We start from the raw sequence: 22,943 nt of genomic DNA, 5'->3' as shown, positions 1-22,943 counted from the left end.
TACTGCTACCACACTTGCAGTGTCCTCTGCCTTCAGTCTCTGGTTTCGAGAAACTGGATGAAAGGGATATAAATCAATGGCTATGTTTTAATTAAGGCCAGGTAAATCCTTCCCCCATCAATCTGACATCTCTTCCACCCCTTTCCCGATTATGGGAAGATACACTGTATCCAATACTATAAAAGCCCATCCCACTCTGACTTGCCAGAAGGACAGTGACAGCAATCTTTGGTTATTGACATAAACATATGCACAAAGGAAAAACTTGTGTGGCAGCTCTTGCTGAAAATGGGAAGTAATTTATATATACTTGAAATACATTAATATTTCTGTAATACACATTCAACTAAAGCCTACTCAAAGTGGACCCATTAAAATTAATGGACTTAAATTTCAATGGGTCTGTTCCAAGGAATATGACCAGCATTGGATACAACCCAATGCCTTTTTTCAGTTACCTTGAAAAATTATATTAAAACATTAGTTAAGTATTTTCTTCTGATAATGGGAGCGGCATAAAGGACATATGGGTCTTTCTCCCAAGGAGAAGTCTTCAAATGCTTGAACACAAGTACTATGAAACATGTGTGAACAGGAGAGCAGAACGGTCTTGCTGGAGCATGAGGGGTAGCTGGCTTGGGAAATTCCGTCCTGCAGGTGAGTGGGGTAGATGAGCGGCATAATGCAAATTGGGCAGTCAACTATGTCTTGCCGGAACGCCTGAAACAAAGAAAATGGTAAGCATAGAAAATACTGAACTGGCTTAATAGCAACACTTTGTATTCATACACAAAAAAGTCCAAAAGAACGTGAAAAAAAGAGAAAGAAAATTGGCTTTGAAATGTTCATTTTTGCAACAGCTCTTAAGCTGACAGAACAGTTGAAACTGGAATTATACTAGACTACACCAACTTTTGCAGCACTAAAGTCTGTCAGTCATTTCTGGTCAAATAATAAAATACTCAAAATGTTTCACTGATGAAAGATGGAGAAAATAAATATTTAAATGTAGTAAAGAGTTCTAGTGGGTTTGTAGGGTAGGGCAATATCTGGTTTTCAACATCACAATACAGCATCAGCTAAATATCATGATAAAATGTAAGGAAGTAGATTTAATAAAAATAAATAAACTCCCCTAGAATATATTTAATATATTTTCAACTTATTTAAGAGTAGTTTAAGTGATTTACTAGTCAAGTTGCATCTGCTTCCCCACTCGGACGTCTAAGTGGAATCTATGCATGCATAAGCCCAACTTCGACTTTCCTGGGAGTAAGTCTCAATGAATTCAGTAGTGCTTGCTTGTGAGTAGACACTCATTTGCTTGCATTGCTTACAGACATACTCCCCATCATTCTCACATAGTACCCAACTTCCATTTCAGCATAAGGCAAGCAGCTAAATCTTCTCCCCTCCATCCCCCTCCACAGAAGGGCTCCCCCAAAACCCCCATACTACCAATCTCTCCCTATTTATCAAAGGGAGGCAGGGAGGGCAAGCAAGCAAGCAAGCAAGCAAAGACTGTCTCCTTTAAATCAATTTTAAAATCTTCCTTTTTAATATGGAGGAAAGCTATTTAGGGGAAACCAACAACATAAACACCACCAGAAAATAAAAATGAAAACTCTACCCCCTCTTTTTTTCCACCAGTAGGGGGTGAGTGTAAGGGAAGAAAGAAGAGCTTTCCAGTTCTTTTTTTACATTCTGTCTACTTTGCTGCTGGATCTTTGATTGTCTAGCCTGGGGGGGTGGGCGCGTGTTCCTCCTGGACTGTTAGCAGGCTCTGCATAATTAGCAGACCTCTTGGGCGAGAGCAGGAAGTTAGACTTAAAGAGTTGGTTTGTGTGTTTGCAAGGGGTTACCAACAGCCAGCCACTCTCCTTATTTCTCAGTGAGGGGAGTGAGAACAAAGCAGGGAGAGAAGGTGTGGAAGATACTGGTTAAGCTTAAAGAGTTTGCTGGTTTGTGTGAGGGGTTTGGAAGGAGTGAAGAGTGAGAGAGCAAACAAAGCAGGAGAGCTGATGCCTGCAAAGTATCAGCTGAGCTATCCTCTGGGTAGCTGTCCAGTCTCCACCTTTTGTTCTTGGTATATTGCCTTGTTGAAACACTTATCACGATACCATCTCAAATACAGTGGTGCCCCGCAAGACGAACGCCTCGCAAGACGGAAAAGGGTTTTCCGTTTTGGAGGCGCTTCGCAAGACGAATTTCCCTATGGGCTTGCTTCGCAAGACGACAGCCCATAGGGAAATCTCCGGGACAGTGGGGAAGCGCAGCTCGTCTTCCCCGCTGTCCTCGGACCTCCTCCGAAGCCTGGCGGCGGGGCGGGGACACCTCCTCCCGCCGCCGGGCTTCGGAAGGATGCCCCGATGCCGGGCGGCGAGGCGGGAACGCCTCCCCCCGCCGCCCGGCATCGGAACGATGTCCCGAAGCCGAGCGGCGGGGCGGGAAAGTCTCCCCCCACCGCCCGGCATCGGAACGATGTCCCGAAGCCGAGCGGCGGGGCGGGAACGCCTCCCCCCGCCGCCCAGCTTCGGGGCGGGAAAGCCTCCCCCCGCCGCCCGGCTTCGGGGCATCGTCCCGATGCCGGGCGGCGGGGCAGGAACGCCTCCCCCCGCCGCCCGGCTTCGGGGCATCGTCCCGATGCCGGGCGGCGGGGCGAGAAAGCCTCCCCCCGCCGCCTGGCATCGGAACGATGTCCCGAAGCCGGGCGGCGGGGCCGCGAAGCCTGGGCGCGCTGGCAACTCTCCGCAAGGAGCGCTCCCGCTGCTTGCGGAGAGGTCCGCGAAGCCTGTCCTGGACCTCTTCTGAAGGCAGGCGGGGGGCAAAAGTCTTTGTCCCCCCTGCTTGCCTTCCCAGGGGCTTTTAAATCGCCCGGACAGCGGAGAAGTCCTCCGCTGTCCCGGGCGATTTTAAAATGCCGCCCGCCAGAAGAGGTCGGGGGAAGGCGGTTTCCATAGGAACGCATTAATTGATTTTCAATGCATTCCTATGGAAAACCGTGCATCGCAAGACGAAGAGACTTGCGGAACGAATTAATTTCGTCTTGCGAGGCACCACTGTACCAGTATTTGAGATGGTGATTTATTGCACAGCCCTAGTGGGTTGTGACTATTAAGATTGGGTAAAGAATCTCTGGCCAACAAGCCTAATTTCTGCATTTATAAAAGCATTTCTGTACCATCATATAAAATATAATTGTGGTGCTCAACTATAAAATATAAAACACATTTAAAAACAATCTTTAAAGTGACTTGCTAATCAAATTAAAGGTAAAGGTAAAGGTACCCCTGAACGTTAGGTCCAGTCGTGACCGACTCTGGGGTTGCGGCGCTCATCTCGCTCTATGGGCCGAGGGAGCCAGCGTTTGTCCACAGACAGCTTCCGGGTCATGTGGCCAGCATGACTAAGCCGCTTCTGGTGAACCAGAGCAGCGCACGGAAACGCCGTTTACCTTCCCGCCAGAGCGGTACCTATTTATCTACTTGCACTTTGACGTGCTTTTGAACTGCTAGGTTGGCAGGAGCAGGGACAGAGCAACAGGAGCTCACCCCATTGCGGGGATTCAAACCGCCGACCTTCTGATCAGCAAGTCCTAGGCTCTGTGGTTTAACCCACAGCGCCACCCATGTCCCTAGGCTAATCAAATTAATCAACTGCAAATACCTGTAGGCATGATAAGGTCTAAAGTCACAAGCAACGATACCTGTCAAATCTCTGCTGGAAAGTGTGCCATAGCATGGTAGCAGTGACACAAAATACCTAATTTTTAGCAGAGACTGGTTGGGCCTCTGAAACATGGACAGCAACTACCGTATTGGCCTGAATATAAGCCTCACTCCCCCCCCCCCCAATTCTGACCATGAAAAGTTAAAATGTGGCTTAAATTCACGACCTTACAAAAATTGGCTTTTATGATATCGCTGCTGAAATAGACATACAGTAAAACGAAACAGGTGTGAGTGCTCACAGAATTTTAAGGGAGCAGCTTATATTCGGGTATTGTATTTTTTTGCCCCCCCAATTTTTAAAGGTGTGGCTTATATTCGGGTGCAGCCTATATTCAGGCCAATACGGTAACTGCTCCTTGAGATGATCTCTCTGATCAAGCTGAGGTATAAGGGTTCAAGAGGTCCTTAAGGTACGCTCATGCCTCTGAATTTGGCCCATTCTGAGCACACATACTGATCTGTCAACTGACCTTATATGATCACAGAGGTCTCTTTATTTCCAAGTTATGGTGCTAAGCACTACAGCTCTTAAAATCGGAGATTAACCTGAACTTGTTCCTGGCTTGAAATCTGAATTGCCTGATCATATGATGTAAGATGGATAGGTCCCTCAAAAATAGCCCATGGAGGGTGGGTGAGTTCTGATCAAGCCCTGGCACTGAAAATGGTTCCCTGAACTTGCTCAATGGGTTAGATCACTAAGATGCCAACACTGAATAGGATGAAGGGTTAATGCAGCAAATCAGGTAACTACGCTTTGTGCTGGACAGGTGGTGGTAGAACTCTAAGGTAGATTATGTTAAAGCTTCAAGAACGAGTTGGCATTGGCAACCACCAATAGCTGGCTTAGCTGTCTGAACAGGGCACACTGATAATTCTGTGTGCAGCGGTGTACAGTGGAAGCAGTTTTGGACTTGGATCAGAAAAAGTAGTCCACCACTTTGTTCAACTCCTAAGCTCACAGATAATGATGCAGCAGTAGCCCAGCCAGCCAATCCTCCCTCATGGGAGTAGCACATGCACACCACCGGAAAAGGGAGGACAAAAATATAAATAATATGTACAAAAAAGGCTGCTACCAGTCAATTAACACAAAGCACAGGAGGTAGAGTCAGTCTTTTAGCTAGGTTGAAGTAATACACATTTTTGTCTCTGAAACCAACCTGCATCTGTATCTTTTCCCATTCAACTTCATCTATGCCTGGGCCCAACTTCTTGTCCAGCTGCTGAAACACGTTTTGACTTTCAGCTACATTAGAATCAATCTCAGAGAAGAGTTCATCTATGCGGGTATCGTATGAATTCAATAATCGCTGGCAGATCTCTGAAAACTGAATGGTAAGACAAAGATTTTACTCCCATTCTAATAGGTTGCAAGCAGATCCAAAGAGTATATGAGGCATCAGTGCCAGGTTGCCTCCATTGCTGGGAGTTAAGACACATACTTAAGGCTTAAATAATGAATCCTGTTCCCAATGCGGGATACGGGTGGCGCTGTGGGTTAAACCACAGAGCCTAGGACTTGCCGATCAGAAGGTCGGCGGTTTGAATCCCTGCAACAGGGTGAGCTTCCGTTGCTCGGTCCCTGCTCCTGCCAACCTAGCAGTTCGAAAGCATGTCAAAGTACAAGTAGATAAATAGGTACCACTCTAGCAGGAAGGTAAATGGTGTTTCCGTGCGCTGCTCTGGTTCACCAGAAGCGGCTTAGTCATGCTGGCCACATGACCTGGAAGCTGTATGCCGGCTCCCTTGGCCAATAAGGGAGCGCCGCAACCCCAGAGTCGGTCACGACTGGACCTAATGGTCAGGGGTCCCTTTACCTTTACCTATTCCCTATGCACATTACTAGCATTGCATCTGCTTCTCACCCAGAATGTGGGGCCACAACCCAGAAGGTGCTCTCAATCAGGATTAGGACCCTTTGCCTGTTTTCTACCTAAAACTGCCCCTGGCTATTTGACACTGAATAAAGTTTCCTAAATATTTTTATTTATTTATTCAATTTCTATACTGCCCTTCATCTGAGGATCATAGGACAGTTTTCTTCCTGTCAGTAAGACCAAAGTCAGTGTTTGCAATTAATCTATTTTTATTTATGAAACATCCCAAAGTGTTCAGCAATAAAAACATTTAAGAAAACAATTTCAAAAGTGATACTGATGAAAAATTTATAGTTAAAAGGCTTGTTGAAAAAGGAAGGTCTTCAACAGACACCAAAAATATAAATTTGTAATGTAAATTGTATTAAAAATAAATTTTGGGGGATCCTAAAGTTTTCCTTTCTGGACTCAATAGAGCGTTCGCACGTCTCCTTCACCCCGGTACTTCCCCTCCTGGGGGTTGGGGAACTATTGGGGATGGTTTGTGATATGGTGTTGTGGGCTGAAAACAGAAGGAGAGGTGGCAGAAACTACCCCATTCACTTTACATGAATGGATAAGCAACTTAGGATCCAAGCAGTTATATGTTTTCTTCAAAGGAAAGGTAGTTAATTAATGGATAAAAGGAAAATATCCTGTTAAAAAACTGGGATATCTTTATTTCGCAGAAAAGCTGTTTGGAAAAGAATGCTATATTTAAGAAATTAATTTTGTATCTACTTCGTGACCTCTCTGCCCTTCAACTTGAACAATATGACAAAGTGGAGGCCTTCTAAATATTTTTATCAATATGTAAAGCACCATCAGTCACACGTTTTAGGCAACGCCCAAGAACAAGATTAAATTAAAGATGCACACAAAAGCATTGAGGTGAACTTTGTCCACCCAAGGGGAACCCTTTTAAAGCAATCCATCTTTATGTCAGCAAATTGCTTACTAATGTGTTGACTTTAAAGTAAAATGAAAAGACTGGAATTTACAGCATATCAATGAATCAGTTGATAAGCTTTTACTGGTTTAAAATCCTCATAGCCTTGCTGCCTGGAGCCACATCAAGTTAGCAACAGAATGTTTGCCATCTCTATGTGATAAAGGAAGTCAAATGGCTAAACAAACTCATGGACCATTATGTTGTTTGGTGAGATTTAAATTAAAATCTTTGGGAAGAAGTCACATTGTGGGGAAGGAGGATACTAGAACAAGCTGCACTGTTTTATAAATAATATACCTAGCTTCTTAAACAATTGTCTGCATTTTTAGCTAAGTTTAAGATAATGCAATGCATTTGAAAAGATTTAATTACAGCAATAAAATATCTTACTTCAATTAGATGACATATACAAGCAGAGTTCTAGATAAGGATCAAAGAAATTCACTACCAAGCACATTGAATTCTAGGCAACACTTCACTCTGTGTATACATTGGTGTTAAAAATTAGCATAGCTTGGTTGCAGTAACCTTTTGCAACCTCTTTGATGTTTATTAGTAAAATCTTGAATGGATTAATAAAAAGGCTACTGTGCCACAGTCAGACACATAAAATACATTCTACTTAGCAGTGACATTTTAAACACAAGGTTTAACTGTAGAATTTCTTTACCATTACAAAACCTGATCCTTCTTTTGTGTGTTACTGCCAAAGGAAGTCAATATATATTTTAATACATTTTACTCAGCCATCTTTTTGTAGCATTTTTAACTGTGTGGTTCTGCAACTTTTGAAAAGGTAAGACTTCCATATTAAAATGCTTTTTTGCAATCTAGAAACACCAGTTTTGGACGATCACAGGGTGACATTACAATCTTATACATGTTTACTCAAAACTAAGGCCTGCAAGGATTGACTTCTAGGTAAATGTACAGAGGATTGCAGACTAAGTGCCTTAAGAAACTGATATTTACAGTGCAATCCTATATGTTTACTCAGAATTAAGCCCCACTGATTTGGATGGGACTTACTTCTCATGTAATTGTTCTGGATAGCTTTGAACCTACAGTGATTAACAGCGTGCAGAATCAGCCATAACTTTCACTTGCTAGTAAAAACAAAATAAAAAAATTCCTTCCAGTAGCACCTTAAAGACCAACTGAGTTAGTTCTAGGTATGAGCTTTCGTGTGCATGCACACTTCTTCAGATACACAAGTGTGCATGCACACGAAAGCTCATACCTAGAACTAACTCAGTTGGTCTTTAAGGTGCTACTGGAAGGAATTTTTTTATTTTGTTTTGACCATGGCAGACCAACACGGCTACCTATCTGTAACTTGCTAGTAAAATACTACAGTATTTTTTGTATATATCTAATGAAAATCTGTGTGCATCTTCCTGGGTGCTTGAATTATAAATGATAAAACATATGAATAAACCAAGTTTCTCTTTAACTATGAAACCCATCTTGTTGTTTCTGCAGGCTATGTTTTTTATCTTCGAAGTTGCTGAATCTATCAGTAGGTACTTGTAGATAAGTAATGTGAGCAACACAGATGATGCTGATAAGGACACATGCTCTTGATTTGTGTCATTCTTTTGGTCCTGCATGAATGTATCCAACAATGGCAACATCATGATTTCATGGAACAGATTAAGTGGTAAGGGACTGGGAGGGGCTGGTTGGAAGGCAGTACCTGTGTTTAAATTCTTGTATCTTTGCATAAGTAGCAGATATATGAACAAGTCTTGTGTCCCCAAATACAGCCACTTCACTCCCCCACTTTTGTGAGCAAGCAAACATACCAGGAAGTCATCAGTTAATTATTGTTTCTCTATCCATTTTCTATATCACTTTCAAATCAGAAAACTACAGTTAACTGCTTTGGAAAAAGCCAAAATATGAAGCCAACTTCAAAATGCAGCTTGATATCCTAGCTTGCTCTAAAGCCATTAACTATAGATTTTTTGACAGAAAGGGAAATATAATTTACCAATGACTTTCTGATATGCTTGCTTGTTGACAGAAAGGGAAGAGCATAAGGGGACACAAGGCTTGTTCATAGCTTTGAGACATATTGTATAGTGGAAAGTGGGATTCAAATCCCTTAAATATATTAATATTAAATATTAAATATTAAATATTAAATATATCAATAATATATAAATAGCTAAGTTTATTACACCAATTGTCCATGTGACCATTATATCCATACCTAACTGGATAAAGTTCATACTGGTGCATGCAGCTATGGCCCTATATTTTTCCATCCTTATATTTTTCAGGATCAAGTTGAGTGCCCATGAGACCTTGAAGTGTACACATATTAAAAAGTATATTTCAAGTGAACAATGAGGCTGGATAACTGTGAAAAGTAGTGTGGAATATCTGATTCAAAAGTGAAGGGCAATACATGATTAGGAACAATGGTTTTCCATAAGGAGAACTGAATGTGAATGTGTTATTTTCTGCAGACAAGGATGACTGGTTATTACTACCTATCTGTCCATCAAACCTAGCAAGTTGAATGGATGGAGCAAAGTGAGTTGCAGGTGTTTCATACTCCACTCCTGGCATAGCATTAAGTCCATGAGAAAAGAACTGCTCAAGGACAGTGTGTAGACCACTTTGAGGGTATAAAATACTGTCCTGCATTCTGGCCCTTTTAATAAGACTAGGTAATAGAGCAGGGCTTTCCCCCCACAAGGGGCTTCCTTCCATGGCTATTTGCAACTTCTTGAGAACTTCCTGGCAATGCAGAGAGAGGAGGAAGAATATGTACTAGGACTGAGGAAAAAATAGAGACTAAGAAAAACGAATTAAAGAGTTAACAATTACAATGTAACACCGTTAATATAATGATGCTGCCTCTTATGTACAAGTCATCTGAGTGGTTTTAGTAGTGTGCCCCTGTGTTAGAAAGAAGCAGCAAGGATATGGCAACTAAGGAAGAGTTGGTATGGTTGATCAGTTTTTTTAAAATAAAGAAAACAGAAGAAAATCTTTAGAAGGAAAAGCTAACGTTTACTTTATGGAGGGTCTGAGGGGCCTGAATACCTATTGTCGTGTTTTTGTTGAAATTAATATGAAAGCTTCCTTGTATGTGAGCTGTGTAGTTCAGTATTTCTCAGCCAGGAGGCATCCCATCTCCAGGGGCATATGAATATATTCCATGTGTGGGTGTATTTCCAAAAAAATATGTACAATATAAGTAAAAAACTGAACATCATGAAATTTCCACCCATTTGAACATTAAAATAAAATAATTAGGGAAGTTGGGTTTGAAGTTAGTGATGGGATTTCTGTATTAGCTAAAATGGGGCATCAGTTAAAACAGGTTGAGAAGCACTGCTCTAGATCATGGCCAGTGACTATGATTATGCAAGCTGTGGCTCAGCCAACTCTTCTTTATATTTAGCTTTCTACCTTTAATTCCATAAGTGCATATTTTCAAGTTGTACAGATTGCATTTTAAGATTAAGACTGAAGCTTGATTAACATGTTACGTTTTTATGTGATAAAGTCACCTTGAGGTGATTTCCCCATATCAGTTTTGAGAGGCAAATACGTTGTTTAAATATGCCCTCACATGGTGAGATCTAGTAATTACTGTGACACAGTAAAGCATTGAAGCAATTTTTTTAACTAGGTGTGGGAATATTCAAACCACACATCTTAGATTGTAACTGATGCAGTAAAGTCAACTCAGAGTGATTTTGCTGTATTGAAAAGCAACATGATTGAACCTGAAAGGTCAGAAAGACAGAGAGCATGATGGGTGAGAGGACATGGTTTCTTATTGTCGTAATCATTATTTCCTTTTGTTACAATATATATATATGCTCTTAATATCTGCAACTACTTTGTGTCTCTAACACTGGAATGAAAGCTGCTGTTATTCTACATAGAAGAGATATCCATAGAAATAGATAATATGTGAATAATTTTTGGGAATTGAATCATATCATTAGAAGGGCATTGAATATGGTTTATGTATGAAACATGACTTTGCCTAACCATTAAATAATCCTTCGAGAATATAATAAGAAAATGTAAGATTCCAGCAGAACTTAGAATAACTATTTTAAATCATTTGAAAAACATTTTTGTTTTCAGCTATTGAACTATGAAAGGTATTTGAAATTATTCCACATGGTAGTGTCCCCAACATATTTCTGTGTAGTGGACTGCTACACAAAGTGGAGACCCTTCTTCTCACTATTCCATAGGTAAAGGTCTAAACTAAAACTGAGATTAAATCAGAAGCACTGTAGCTATCCAGCTCTTCCACCATGTACTGTATAGGAGAAAAAACAAAAGAACACTTACCTGCAAGTTTGACTAAACATAAAATGCATGCAGAAGACAATTTCCAGGAAAAACCCAAAGTCGTTATATACTTTTTAAACATTATCAAGGTGTATTAGGTTTCTGCTGTAGTATAACTTATTCTGAACAATTTAATAAATGCTGGACTGGTTTTGTTTTTATAGCACTATAATTTGAGGTTGAGGAATCTGGGGAACATTGTCAAGAATTAAAAAAATGCTACACATACCTTTTCTTCAAAGAATGTTTTTCTTAATTTGGCATCTTTTGGAGGCACTGTTTTTCTTAGCTTTTTATACCATTTCCTAACAATATGCCCCCGCCAAAAAGCTTGAATTCTGTAGCAAGAAAAGATACAGATCAAAACACCCAGAATGAAGGCTAGAAATAGGGCTTTGCGAACTTTGGTGGCTCCTATCTTGGGACTAACAAACAGGATGAAAAAAGAGCTCATTTCTGTCAGCGGTGGCTACTTTAGAGGAATGGCTCTCTATTAAATGGAGCCAAAACTGCTAAGCAAATTTATGTGGCCACCATGCATCCAGAATGCATTTGCACCAGATATTGTTTTTTGTCTTCCACCACTACTAGAACATGACAGGCTCTCCCACAGCAGCAAAACATAGCCCTTGACTGCGAGCTCCTGACTAGACACTTCCATTTTTTACCATTTCACACTAATGATTGCTACTACAAGTTAGAAAGATTTTCTATAGGTAGAAATATTATTATGGTCTTTCTTTTATCTTTAAAATCTTGCTAGCAGGTCATTTGGTTTCGCATACATCTACCATCAAAAGCAGTGGTGTCCAAACTTTTTCAAAGAGGGCCAGATTTGATGAAGTGAAGGGCCGTGGGGGCCGACCAAAGTTGTTGCGCTTTTTTTAGGATTGAAGTTGTTGAGCTTTTTAAATTTCTAGTAGTTTCGTAGTAACTACTATTCCACTGCACCAGTAGAGGCACTTGCATGGACCACATGGTCTGGAATGAGCCTGGAAAATGATTACACATTTTCTGAGCAAAATCAACCTTAACTTAGTATCTGCCTCAAAGTAAAAATCTGCATAGAAGCTTTGCATCTCTGCTTAAATATGAGATGATTAAATTGTAAAAATTAAATGTTAACCATTAAAATGTAAATAAAAAAAGTTAAAGTATCATTCTCTAGCTCCTGTATAACATTGCACCCATCACTGTGTAGTGTCTTCTGTGTATGCAGATCTTCCAATAAATGTTTCTCAGTGAAAACAGTTTTGTCATTTGCCAGTCATCCTTACCTTGTAGCACACTTTGTTTTAAATAGGCGTGCTCCATCATGAATTACCCGGGTCTGATACTGGATCTTTCTACACATTGGACAGGTCTTTTTACCCGCAAATCTTTCAAAAGCTTTCAGGCATGCCTAGAAAAATAACATGCAGTTTTACCTTTAAATCTGCTTGAAATGTGTTCTCCCCCACCACCCCACCATCTTTATACATATGAGTTTGTGGGTACAATTTATGCAAAGCTTGCACAGGAACTAGTAGCAGGGGAAAGCGAATGTACATGATGCTAAAATTCTGGAAACAGGTTATTTCAAAGTAATGAAATTGGAATGGGGAGAGGAGTTCCTACAATTCCTGATCTGTTTCTGTTCTTCCTATACTTCCATGTTGTCTAGGCACTTTTTGCCATCCTTATTAGAGCACTACTCAGACTGCCAATTCCAGATTTACTTTAATAAACAGTGTTGGCTCTTTAAGAGGAATATCAGACTATTTATAAAACTACTGTAATAAAATAACTATGAAGCAGCTAGAGTAAATAAAGAGCCACACATAGTTAAATCTTGCAAATTGTTTATTCTTATACCCAGTTAAATCTTGCACATTGTTGATTCTGATACACTTAACTATTAAATGGAATGCAACACTAGGTCCACTGACTTAACTAGAACCTAAAGAGTGCATAACTACATGCAATTGTGGTACGTTTGCCTTTATATATATGAATGATAACATTTCACAATAAGATAAAGGACACTGATCCATCTCACATGTACAGCTAAGCCAAACTATGGCTTAGTGTGCTCTCTTGGAGATCACAATTACTTTGTTCATTCTTCAATCCTACCATGGAGAACTAAGCCATGGTTTAATTCAGCACATCATCTGAACCTGGGCTCATGGTTTATCTTGCTTCAGACAAGCTATGCGCTGTAAACCAAGATAGGTTCATGATTTACAACATGCCATTGTTGTGTTAAGGAGACAAATCATGAGTCTGGGTTTGGGCAACACACTATGTTGAACTGCAGCTAAGCTTACAGCAACAGCAGCAGGAACAGAGGAGGAGCAAAACAGCCAGAATCTTTTCTCCAGGAGTTCATGTATTCCTGCTAAACCACGGCTTGGCTTAGTGTTACAAGAAAGAGCAACTATCTCAAAACAGTATATCCTCAAATTATTTCAACTTGTAAATCTTAGAAACAAAAGACTGACTTCAACACTTTAAATTCACATTAGTTCTACAATGTACAAGACTGTTTTGATGCACATTTCACTTTTAATAAATGTAGGGTTTACTTACTTTGTGAAACACATGAGAACATGACAACAGCACCTGTTAGGAGAGAATAAAAACATCTTGTGAAACTTAAAAGTTCAAAAAATATATACTACTCTTGGTATAACTAGTGAAAATTGCCAATGGTATGTCAGATAAATAGCTTTCGTTGAAGAAATAGAATATTTAGGGCTCAAACACAATGTGTAATTCTTTATCTAGCAAAACTTACATTAACGATTTGGGGGATTTGGCTAGAATAACAATCTGCAACTTCAGATCAAGAACAAAAAGTTGCAGTAACTACTTTGAAAAGTTGTTTCCTAAACTATATTGGCTTTCCCTTTCTTAAAAGCGTGATTGCAAGCAATTAAGAAATTCTACCTTAGTACAATTGACATTCCTAAAAATGATCATGAACTCTGCTCAGGAAATGGTGGTGGTGGTGGTGATGATGATGATGATGATAATAATAATAATTTTTTATTATTGACTGTAATACATAAACTTAAGGATCTTCTTCTAAAGTTTTTCAACTCCTGTGGCCTGCTTCTCTCCCCCTCTCCCGGTTTACAAAAATGGTGCAACTTTTGAGCTATTCGACAGTAAGAGCTGTTCGACAGTGGAATTTGCTGCCAAGGAGTGTGGTGGAGTCTCCTTCTTTGGAGGTCTTTAAGCAGAGGCTTGACAACCATATGTCAGGAGTGCTCGGATGGTGTTTCCTGCTTGGCAGGGGGTTGGACTCGATGGCCCTTGTGGTCTCTTCCAACTCTATGATTCTATGATTCTATTTCACAAGGCCTAGACCTGAGCTACTTATAGTAGCTACACAAGGTACTCTGTACTAAAAAGCATGTTCCAGCTCTTTGTTGACAGAAGACTACTTGGGGAAGAGGAATTCAATGCTTGCTCAGGAGTAGCAAACTATTCCATTCTCTCAGAAACGTTGGGAAGTGGTCCAACTTTTCCTATGCCCAACTTCAGCATACATTCTATGAATACACATTGATACAAAAAGACCCTGTGCAGTGGCAAAATGATATAATTTAAGTTTTGCTATCCTCTCCCAACGCTTTGACTGTGATTTCAGTCCATATTTCAACATATTCATAGGATAGCTGACTTAATGCTAAGACAGACAAAATACCTGTGGCTGAAGTGCAAATTCTTCTCTGCATATGGCACAAGGTTGAACTGAATCTCCTTGTTTTATGGATCGTTGTTTCACATGCTCCCATTCCTCAATGGTTAGTGGCATGGCAGGAGGTTCCACCAACCCAAGTTGCTGAGCTATAGACACAAAGTCCAAAATATGGTAATGACATTGACACACATTAAAGCTTTTTCCTCATGGAAGCTTTCCTCCTTCTCTGTATACAAACATACATCCATATACCATGCCAGCACAGGTTTGAAAATAATGGCTCCGATGAAAGTAACAGAATAATAGGCAATCAGTGAATTCAACTTTATTTGTCCCTTTTTAAAATGGAATTCTGTTGGACAGAGTTCTTTCAGACAGTGTGCAGGCTGGCTTTAGTCCCACAAGAAACCACCAAAAATTAATGCTTTGTGCATGTGCACATATTAAACTTATTACTAATCTGAATATTAAAATTTACATTTAAATGAAAAATTAATTGGTTTGTTTTATGAACCCTTAAGTCTCACTTATTCAGAGTGGCAGATGTGCCATCTGAAAGCAGCACGCAACAGGTAAACTAGTTTTTTCAGGCAAGCAAAACCTCTGACAACTCTTCAACTGAAGTTACTGAGAGAATATGTGCAGTGCAGGGTGCCAACAGACAAAATCCTGAATCAAAAATAGATGGTCAGAACATCTTAGTTTATAGACTTCAGATCCCATCCCTGTATGTATATTTGTATTTACCTACAATAGCACGGAAACCATTCCATGTTATGACTCACAGAAAGTGCATTGAACAATTAAACAAATGCAGACTGATCAACTGATTGTAAATTTCTTGGAACTTGCAGGCTTATTTGTTTGAACCAGCAGAAGGTGTGATTCACCCTTCCACCTAGTATCCTGGTCATCAAGCCAGTTCAATGAAGTGTTCTTTGAAGGCAGTTATTAATCCTTTTTGCAGTTCTGAAAGATGTAGCAGGCTTTAATGTTTCTGAGAAATCCTTTGTCATATATGGATTGACTTTCCTCATATATTGCACAATAGCAGCAGCAAGCCCAGTTTGGGCCTATACAGTATGACTGCGCCAGAGATTTGTGTGCATGTCCAATCTGGATCCCTCCCAATTCTGATGGCTTTTTATTTGCATGGGCATTTGCTATGCAGCTTAAAGGTGGGGTGCAAATGCTTTAAATACACAAACAAATGTAAGATGCCTTTTTAAAAATGCAGTTGAGATATTAGCAGAAAGAAAGCTGCAGAAGAAAGAGGTCCAAGATGTAAGATGATGTACGGAAACCAAGATCTTAACAATTTTTGGCAGGGTTGAACTGTGAAGTCCCTTTGCCCAGAGAGTTATGTGATTGCATACCTACATATCTTAATGAGCTTCCAGTTGCAGACTTCTAAACATACCTGTAAGTATCTAATGTGCTTGCAGGATTAGAGTTTTAAACCTCTGGAAATGCTTGAGTCACATTTTTTAAGTGCCGGGGGAAGGGATTGAAAGGGAAAGAAAGGCTAAATGCTTTTTTGTTATTGGGTTAATAAGAGTGAGCTAGAAACTTTAGGAGTCAGAAAAGTGTAGACATTTGAGCTGGGCAGGCCTTCCTGATTGCCAGATAATATAACATGTTATCTCATGGCAATATTATGTGTTGCCTGTGCAACTCCTGTTTCCTGAGGCAGGATTCTAAGCTTCTGCATCCATGTGTTTTTATTATGAGACACGTCTGCTTCTTGATTTGAAGTGTTTAACTACAGGCATTATTCATGGGTTTGCCCTAAAATCATTATGAAAACATAACTTGTAAAGTTTTGAGCAAGGGGTAGGTAAAGGTTAAGTAAAAGTTTTATGCCCAGACTAGTAACTGCCTTTTGAAAAAGCAATAGTTGCCCAAGTGCTTATCCCACCTGCAGTAATAATACAACTCTAGATGGTGCTAATACAGTTTAATTGCACTGTATTTTCAGTTCACTGATATAAAGAGTGAACCTCAGTTCACTCTTTCAAAAAGTTATTTATTCTGGAAAGATTGTCTTTTGCTATTCTTTATCACAGTGGAAATTTACATATATGGGTGAGGAGGAAACAATACATTCTTTTAAAGACATTGCCCCTTAACCCAAAGCCAGAGCTACTATTTTAAAGGATGAAGTCACAAAGTATATTATGCATGCAAGTAAGTAAGTCCTAGCCTTCGTGAGATACCTCTTTATATTAGCAAACATAATCAGTGAACACAATTATCAAAGATATAGTCAGCACCTTATGTGGTTTCCCCCCTCAACCACTGTAATCTATTACATTTCAACTGAAGCTAATCATAGCCCTATCAATTCACAAATTAGGTTTTCACCTCCCTACCATTTTTTTTTTTTACTCTAAGTCTTGAAATGAATTAGCCTTGGTCTTTAAGTTTCCTTCTACTTATCATATTTAGAACCTCCATGTTCAGAGACAGTATTATCTCTGAATAGTAGATGCTTAGGCAAATCAGGTCAGGCTCTCTTTGTGCCCTGCTCATAAGCTTCCAAACAGTGCAGACTACATGGGTCTACTTGTAAGGACAAGTAGGACTCTTCTTCTGCTTTGTTGCAATATGGAAAAAAAATACTTATTATAATTTAATTAATATTCTTTCAAATAACACATTGTAACATAATTTACCTAACGTGAGAGGCTGAGGACAAGGATCAAGAACATACTCTTTTTCTGGATCTTCATTTTTTTGTTGGTGCCTGCTTGTTTTCTTTAGTCCAGTATCAACTACTGCTCTGATTGTCTCCTTCTTCACAGGCTTGTATGAATTCTTTTTACTCTGTGTCTTTGACTTAAAAGGATCTGCTAATGAAAGATTCTGCAGCTGAAGATTATGTAAAATGTGATCTTGTAATGCCACGGCGGTAAGTGCTACAGAGTCTCGTTTGGAGGAACTCCCCTAAATAAAGTTTCATAATTATTATTATAAATTACTTCTGTATGTGTACGTTATGTACTGCATATTAAACAACAAAAGAAATTCAGCCCTCAGCCAATGATGGTTTTTTCGCTTGACAGAGGCTTTATACTCTTACAACTCCCATGCTTGAAGTCTTACTAATATACAATTACCATAATATGAAACATAAGATTGATGTTTGACACATCCTAACTTTTACTTATATAAAGGCAAAAGAAATCTTTGATTTATCATTTATATTAAATAAAATAGCAGCAATTTTTAAACTTAATTACTGAACCCATAATTATTATGTGCAATAAACTCATTATGAACTATAAAAGTTTGACATGCCTAAACATATTTTGTTTCGATGTAATTAAAAACCAAACCCTAGGCTACTCTTGCCTTCCAAAGCAACTACACATTAAAAAAACCCCATGTCAGTAGATAATATTCTACATACATCAATTGGGCCTATTTATAATACCTTATTGTAAAAGTTACAATTTTTAGCATGTTTTACAAGCATAAAATTCATGCACCTTGCTATACTTTGTTTGCATCATGGAACTGGAGGCAATGATGATTTCGTTATCTTCAGTATGGAAGGATGCTTCACTGATCTAAACATTTGATAGAACAGACTGTCAAAACTGTGTCCTAAAACAACAAATACAAATACTAGAGAAGTAATTGGAATGATAACCCAAAATATAATGTGTATGTAGCACAATGGCACATGCTGAAGTTGCTCTATGAGACAGGTGGGGCCAGTCTATTATGCCATGAGTCAGTTTCAGCATCACAGCTGAATGCTATAAAACAGGCATGCCTATTTCTGGTGACATATGTGGTGAACAAAAAGTCTTCAGGAATATATTTGGAAGAGCTGGCCTCTCAAAGACTTAAGTGAGCTCTTATAAAATACATTTCTCAGTTCTTCAATTGTTCCAACAGTTTCCATGTCACAGGTTTAACATTATTTTTCATTGTTGCTTGGCCATCCTAGATGGTTGACCAAAACCTGAAGCAAGCTGCTTTCTTCTAAAATGTTTCAAATAGTCTACATTTTCTATTAGATAAAAAATAATTTATTAACTTAAGATTTCCTCTTGACTTCTTCTTTAATAATATTCAAAGCATGACTGACTAGATGAGTTACTAGTTCCTTTATTCTTCCACAATATAAAAATATTCTTTCTCGGTCATCTTCTGTTTCTAATTGTCTCCCAGTAGTACCTCACTTATGGTATCTTCTTATTAATCAGAAACCTTGGCCTCCCCATTTGCTAATCTTTGCTGTAACCAAAAATCTTACTTTTTTTTTGGCGAATTATCTGTAAATATGCACATTACTATCTTAAGGATATAATTCCAAGCATAGTTACTTGAAGTAATTATTACTTTAAATCAACAGGACGTGCTCCAAAGCATGGACAGGACTGAGCAGCAACATTTAATTAAACAAAATCTAGTAAAAGATAATTGCAACTAAATCCCTTTGAAAGCAACGGGATGTGAGTTTGTTGTAACTAAGCTAGGCATCATTTCTTTTAGGGGGACTTCAGAACAGACTGTTAGTGGATTGTGTGATTGTGTCCATTGTGGTTTTCCCTCTACTGGCACCTAACACCCCATAACACTGTGCTTTATTTATGATTCCTACTTCAATCACCCCCCTCTACTTCTCTCAGTATACAACCTCTTAATCTTATGAACACATAAGATGCATTAACAGGAATTCAATTTTATCCTGATTTTTTAAAAGCTGAAGTACAATGTAGCTCTCCTCCAACTGTCACTAAATTGACCAACAAAAACATTGTCTGGCAGGTAACTAATATTGCATTGTGCACCTGCCAGACTGGCTGGGCCAGGCTCTGTCCAGATGAATGCTGGGAATCCAATGGCCTTCTAAATATTGGTGTACTTTCACTCCCACCATCCTTAGTCTAAAAGGCCCATAGTCAGGGAAAATGAGAGTTGTAGTCCACAACATCTGTAGGGCAATAGGTTTCCGAGCTGTGCTCTATACTACTTCTACCTGTTCATATTTTTCATCACAGCCCTTTAATCTACATCTTCCTACTGAAGCTACGCGTAAATGAGGATATCTGAAATGGATGTGTAATCTTCCTTTGCCATCTTCCTCTTCTATAGCAAACTTTGGAATACAGTATGTAACTTTCTTGGTGCAGGGGACTCTTCATTTTACTGTGATACCAAATAAAAGTTTGATTTGCTTTTTATAAAACTGATTCTTTCTCTGGGTTCCTCACTTGGATACCATAATGCCAGAAGGTTTTGCACGCTCCTCCCAACTTTTCTATCTTTTAAAAAATTTAAATTAAATTTAAATGTTTTTACTCACTGATCCCATAGGTCCCCAGCTCTAATACTGTGGTGCTAAAAGGTTTATTTTTTTTTTTTAAAAAAACCTAGTCCTCTAGAATCTCTCCATTTAAAAAAAAGGTCACTGTGATGCCAATCTGTGTTGTGACCTGTACCTCTAAATTTGTCCTTTTCAAAATAAATCAAGAATTGGCTCTGTGCATTTTGACATGCAGCCTCTGGAGTGCTGACCATGGGTGCAAAAGGTTATCCACCCCTGATATAACAGGGTTGTTTTAAATCAGGGTTGTTTTAAATCAGGGCTCCCTCTAGTTGTTGTTGGAATTCAACGCCAACTAACGTTCAAAAAATGATGTTTTTACTGATCATTCTCACAGGTCCCTTGCTGTGATTCCAAAAGGTGAGTCTCACCCCTGATTTGTTATCTTGTCATTTTAAATCAGGGATCTCTCTAGGTGTAGTTGGACACCACCTCAGCTAATGGTGAGGGGAGTTGCTATGCCCTTATAAAATGTGGTTTTTTTTGGGGGGGGCTACTGGCTTGTTTTTATTATGTATTTTGTGGTTTTATATCTTGATTTTATTCTGTGAACTGCCCCGAGACCCACAGGTAAAGGGCGGTATATAAATTCAATAAATAAAAATAGAGGGCTACATATTTTCGCATCCCAATTTAAAATTATTGTAAAGCACTTTGAGCATGAATCGCATAGCATAAATGAAACAGAAAAACTTTACAAAGAGTCCAGTGGTGTCATAGAAGCAAAACTCCTAGGGGTCGAGGTCCCTTTGCTCCCCCCCAATAAATTATTTGAGGGGGTCCCTCCCCCTCCCAAAGTTGATGGGCATTGCTTTTCAAATGGTTTGTGCATGCATCGTGTCAAGTGATCGATTATGCAGGGCAGGGCTTAACTGCCCACTGCAATATTGTATTTTATTCACGTTGGCACCCCTGAGTGGTTAGTTAAGAGCATGGGTAGGCAAACTAAGGCCCGGGGGCCGGATCCGGCCCAATCGCCTTCTAAATCTGGCCCGCAGATGGTCCAGGAATCAGCATGTTTTTACCTGAGTAGAATGTGTTCTTTTATTTAAAATGCATCTCTGGATTTTTTGTGGGGCATAGGAATTCGTTCTTTTTTTCCTCCAAAATATAGTCCGGCCCCCCGCAAGGTCTGAGGGACAGTGGACCGGCCCCCTGCTTCAAAGGTTTGCTGACCCCTGGTTAAGAGTGTCCAATCAGGGCAAGAGAGCCTGTTCCAAACTTCCACCATCGACCACCAAGATGGTGACCAATCTGCCGAATACAGATAGGTAGCCGTGTTGGTCTGCCATAGTCAAAACAAAACAAATTCCTTCCAGTAGCACCTTAAAGACCAACTAAGTCAGTTCTTGGTATGAGCTTTCGTGTGCATGCACACTTCTTCAGATACACTGAAACAGAAGTTACCAGACCCTTCTATATAGTGAGAAGGTGGGGAGGGGTATTACTCAGAAGGGTGGTGGGAATGGGTGATTGGCAGATAGCTGTGATGAGCCTGTTGACGACTCTTAACGACTGCAATAGGTCTTACAGGAAAAAGCAAGGGGTGAAAAGGTGAAAAATGGCTTTGTCATGTATAATGAGATAAGAATCCAAGGTCTTTGTTCAGACCAGGTTTCTCCATGGTTTTGAGTTTGGTGATAAGTTGTAATTCAGCAGCTTCTCTTTCCAGTCCTGGGAGATTGAAACCAGTAGGAGAACATTTCAATCTCCCAGGACATTCTATACAAGATCTCAAAGTAGCTGTTTTACTACAAAGGAATTTCAGAAATAGACTGGAAAGAGAAGCTGCTGAATTACAACTTATCACCAAACTCAAAACCTGGTCTGAACAAAGACCTTGGATTCTTATCTCATTATACATGACAAAGCCATTTTTCACCTTTTCACCCCTTGCTTTTTCCTGTAAGACCTATTGCAGTCGTTAAGAGTCGTCAACAGGCTCATCGCAGCTATCTGCCAATCACCCATTCCCACCACCCTTCTGAGTAATACCCCTCCCCACCTTCTCACTATATAGAAGGGTCTGGAAACTTCTGTTTCAGTGTATCTGAAGAAGTGTGCATGCACACGAAAGCTCATACCAAGAACTGACTTAGTTGGTCTTTAAGGTGCTACTGGAAGGAATTTGTTTTGTTTCAATCTGCCGAAGTTACCTCACAGGCTTTTCGTTAGGATAATGGGGAAAGAGGACGACGTGCGCTGCTTGAAGCATCTTGGAAGAAAGTCGAGATGTTGGTTTTATTTCATTTAACTAATTTTTACCCCGCTCTTCAGAAAAGGGTGGAGGGAAGGCTCCAGAGCGGCTTACAAACGGCTCAAGAAAAGTCCCTGCCCTCAGGCTTGTGCTACATAAAAGGAAAAAGGGTTAAGAGGGAGGAGGAAACCAGAAAACTCTTGGATATGAATGATGGAATAAACAGATTAACAGTAGTTGCTCCCGCTCCAGATTTCCCCCCTCAGCTTGCCTGCCTCCCGCGACGTTTCTTTCCCTCGCCCCTCCAACACTCCGACCTGGTCAACCGCTCTTTTCCCCCCTCAGGCTCGGCCACGCGCGCCGTTGCTAAGCGACCAGGCTCGCCCAAACAGACTGTGTGCCCGCGCGCGTGTGTTTTAGCGAAGAGCGCGGCGCGCGGAGACGGTTGAGCGCGAGCGACAAAGATTCGTTGTGATTGGAGGTTTCAGCGCGCGCGCGCGCGAGCGAGCGACAGAACGAACGTCCGCGGCGCGCGGGGGGAGACGCAAAGCGGCGAGGAAGAGGGAAGGCGCAGGCGCGTACGCGCCTCTGGCGGTGGGCGGCTCAGGTGGATGCGGCGCGTGGTTTACAGTGAGCGCTGCTGCTGCTGCTGCTGCTGATTTTGTTAGGGGACCGCAGTAGAACGTGTTTCACTTGGAGAAGAGATGGAGGGTTGTCGGTCTACCAGACCCCTCATTCTCCTAGTTAAGAGTAGCCAATAGTGAGCACCTGCTTTGTAGACGCTCCCAATTTCTGTTTCCTCAGGTTTTTAAGAGTTACCAAAGTGAGCATTTTAAGGAACAT

General features: G+C 40.3%; 1 protein-coding gene across 3 annotated transcripts; it reads right to left on the bottom strand.

Moving 5' to 3' along the window:
- Positions 1 to 69: 69 nt before the first annotated feature.
- Positions 70 to 22,508, bottom strand: RNF32 (ring finger protein 32). Of its 3 annotated transcripts, none has more exons than XM_081834519.1 (9): positions 22,418 to 22,508; positions 18,054 to 18,134; positions 17,238 to 17,508; positions 14,566 to 14,708; positions 13,443 to 13,475; positions 12,149 to 12,273; positions 11,101 to 11,209; positions 4,895 to 5,062; positions 70 to 720 (listed from the first exon to the last, which is right to left on the bottom strand). In XM_081834519.1, the coding sequence occupies exons 2-9, from the start codon at positions 18,075 to 18,077 to the stop codon at positions 481 to 483; spliced, it is 1,113 nt and encodes a 370-aa protein (XP_081690645.1). In that variant the 5' UTR covers positions 18,078 to 18,134; positions 22,418 to 22,508; the 3' UTR covers positions 70 to 480. The 3 variants fall into 3 exon arrangements, with proteins under 3 accessions (XP_081690645.1, XP_081690643.1, XP_081690644.1); XM_081834517.1 differs by having other exon boundaries at positions 22,372 to 22,498; XM_081834518.1 differs by lacking the exon at positions 22,418 to 22,508 and adding an exon at positions 22,060 to 22,359.
- Positions 22,509 to 22,943: the final 435 nt, after the last annotated feature.

Source organism: Podarcis erhardii (genome assembly GCF_964252035.2).
Source record: "Podarcis erhardii genome assembly, chromosome: 12".
Lineage (NCBI taxonomy): Eukaryota > Metazoa > Chordata > Lepidosauria > Squamata > Lacertidae > Podarcis > Podarcis erhardii.
This window is presented reverse-complemented; position numbering and strand designations above follow the sequence as displayed.